This window comes from Arachis ipaensis, chromosome B06, assembly GCF_000816755.2.
Source record: "Arachis ipaensis cultivar K30076 chromosome B06, Araip1.1, whole genome shotgun sequence".
In the NCBI taxonomy this organism is placed as follows: Eukaryota; Viridiplantae; Streptophyta; class Magnoliopsida; order Fabales; family Fabaceae; genus Arachis; species Arachis ipaensis.
This window is the reverse complement of record NC_029790.2, coordinates 122779452-122782333: the sequence shown is the minus strand read 5'-3', so window position 1 is coordinate 122782333 and position 2882 is coordinate 122779452. Positions and strand designations below refer to the sequence as shown.

General features: G+C 28.5%; 1 protein-coding gene across 1 annotated transcript in view; it reads right to left on the bottom strand.

Annotated features, from left to right (window-relative positions):
* The window catches only part of LOC107647463 (glycerol-3-phosphate dehydrogenase [NAD(+)] 1, chloroplastic-like), a 7043-nt gene that overhangs the window by 3016 nt on the left and 1145 nt on the right, over window positions 1-2882 (bottom strand). The window contains exons 2-5 of the mRNA XM_021105664.1: window positions 2136-2265; window positions 1537-1613; window positions 1353-1425; window positions 22-47 (exon numbers count right to left, since the gene is read on the bottom strand). Coding sequence (XP_020961323.1) covers window positions 22-47; window positions 1353-1425; window positions 1537-1613; window positions 2136-2265 — 306 coding nt within the window. The remainder of the gene's footprint in view (window positions 1-21; window positions 48-1352; window positions 1426-1536; window positions 1614-2135; window positions 2266-2882) is intronic.

Genomic DNA, 2882 nt, shown 5'->3' with positions numbered 1-2882 from the left:
CATGAATTGATGTGGACTTACGAATACCAACATATTCGCACCCTTTACTGCAAGTTTGGCAAAACAATAATTAATGGAACAAAACTTGATTTACAAAAAGAACCCATGTTAAAATAAATCGGTAGATTTTCCAATCCCCATTTTTTTTTTAATTTATGTTTGCAAAATTCTAAATTTGTTTCTATAGGCATATGATTTTTTTTTATTAAATAATACAGTCATAACAAAATATTTGCATATTATCTATCGGTTTCGCTACGTTACCAACAGCATATCTGCCAACTTCTGCCAACTCTTATTTATAATTGTGTTTCATGGAAGTGTGTTCGTGAATGTGTCTAATAAAAATGTTTTTTTCATAGATATGTTTAATAGAAGTGTATTTATAAATATATTTTCTGGATGTGTCTCTTTATATATGTATTTAAAATATATTAATTATTAGACACATCCACAAACACACTTCTATGAAACAATTATAAATAAGAATTGGCAGAAGTTGGCAGATAATATGTTGGTACCCTATACTTTTCCATTATCTATCAAGTGTCAATTGTTGTAAAAAATTAAAGTGGTAGAAAAGTTGCCAATAAAATGAACTACAAATCATGTGCCGCTTAAAAATGGATAAATCGAGTCAATAAAAATAGGTGAAAACTCAGGACTTTACGTGAAGTTGATATCTGAGAGTCGTTAAATGATTTGGCTGATTTGACTAAATTTTCATCTAATGGCTCTTAGGTATCAACTTCACGTGAAGTCCACTTCATCTGAGTTTTTACCATACAAATATAACTCGTTTATAAATAGACTATTTTAATATTTTGATATTATTCGATAGTAATTCAAAATACTTATCATTAATTCGTTTGGGTACAAGCAACTAGAATTTTAGTTTTACATTATATATCAATTGAAATTCAAAATATTGTAATATAAGGTGGAAAGTTTATCAATATATTCTATTTTATACTATGATTTGTAAAAAAAAAAAGAGAGAGAATAAAATTATTAGTCGTTTCATAATATTTTATTACACTATGGAATATATACACAAGTAACCCGACCGGTAGACTGGTGGAGTTTAGGTTTTTAAATAAAATTAATGAGCAAGATAGTCATTATTCAATATACCTCATCAAAGGGACTAAGTGTACTTTATTGTATCTTTTATTTTCAAATCTAACCTCTAGCTTTCAGAAACAATTAAGTTAAAATAGGATTATAGTATATCTTTGCTTTTATGTATCTAATAAGTTACAAAAATGTGTATGCATGCCAAAAAGAGTCACAATGTATGTATATGACACTGAAATTTAGGGAGGAAAAAAATGATGGAAAAAATATTAAACCTGCACTTTCAACGTCAGGGTCTGCAACTACATTTTTTCCAAGCTTGATTCCAGGGAGATATTTGACATTTTCCTGCAAAAACAATACTAATAGTCATTCAACGAGAATATATTATTATTATTATTATTATTATTATTATTATTATTATTATTATTGGAGAATGGATGTGTGCTTAGTACTCACATTGGTTCTATTGATTACATCCGTAAGCTTCTCCCCACTTGGCAATTTCTCTTCGAACACCCACATTCTTACCTCATCTAAACATTTCAATGGATTCGTTAATATATAGAATATACCTAGAAGTGTGTTACATGAAGTTATGAACCAACAGTGAGACTTGTTTTCTCTAATTATATGAAAATTGGTCACGTTATTAATGGTAAAGAAGTGTTTACATTTTGATAGTTAAATGATTCTTGAATAAAAAAAATTGTCAATGATTGCACAGAAAATACTTTAATTGTTTATATAAGAAGTATCCAAGAAAAGGTTCTATGGTACAATACTTTACCATAAAAAAATATTGACATTTAATTAATAATGTCAAATATATATATATACACTCTTAAAAGAATTACTTTTAGCTAGCTATCCTAAAAATAAAATGATATTTTTATTGTAGTGTACACAACATTATTAACCATTAAAATTGGTTTGAGTTTGAAAGATAACAAACATGTCTGCAATAACGAATTAACGATAACATGACAATGTATGCATGGTACCATTGCTATGTATACATGCATGCAGGAATATAAAGTAGAAGAAGAAATGTGTACCATCGAAGGAGCTGAGTCGAACGGTGTTAGAAGCAATGAGCTTTGCCGCAACACTGCCCCAATTGCCACTTCCAACAACTGTCACTTTGTTCTTCATTGGATCTATTTGGGTTATGAGAGAAGAAGAGAACTAAACAAAAAGGATCAAAAAATGAGAGATAATGAAAGGGAAGAATTTAAGCAGAGGGAAGAAGAAGAAAAGAGTGAATATAAGTGAAGTGATTAAGAGGCCATACACGTTTCGAAAGAAACTAAGTTCATGGAGTTAAATGCGGCGATTCCATAAAACTTTCCTACGGTACACCTTGGACAACATTAGTACTACGTCGTTTATGACTATTACCTGCTTATAATTTAATTATTACCTTCATAATAAAAGTAATAATATTGTTACGAATATTAGGGGTTGGGTTAAGGAGGCTTTTATTCCATTGATAGCTTGTTGTTAATAGAGCGCCAAAAAATAGTCCAATTTTTCTTGTATTAAAAATTTAAAAAACATTTAGTGAATTGCTTTTAAGAAAGATCCTTTGTATTTTTACACATTCATTAATTCTATATTCAAATGCAGCAATTCAGGATATTTTTTATTAAAAACTTTATATACGTTAATTTTGGATAACAAAACTAGTCAAATTTTTTAGTTTAGTTTTAAAAAAAATTATAACTACTCAATCAATTTATACTTACCCATGTAACTTTATTTTTTTGATCTCCCCCATGTAACTTTATTTGAACGGTGGATTT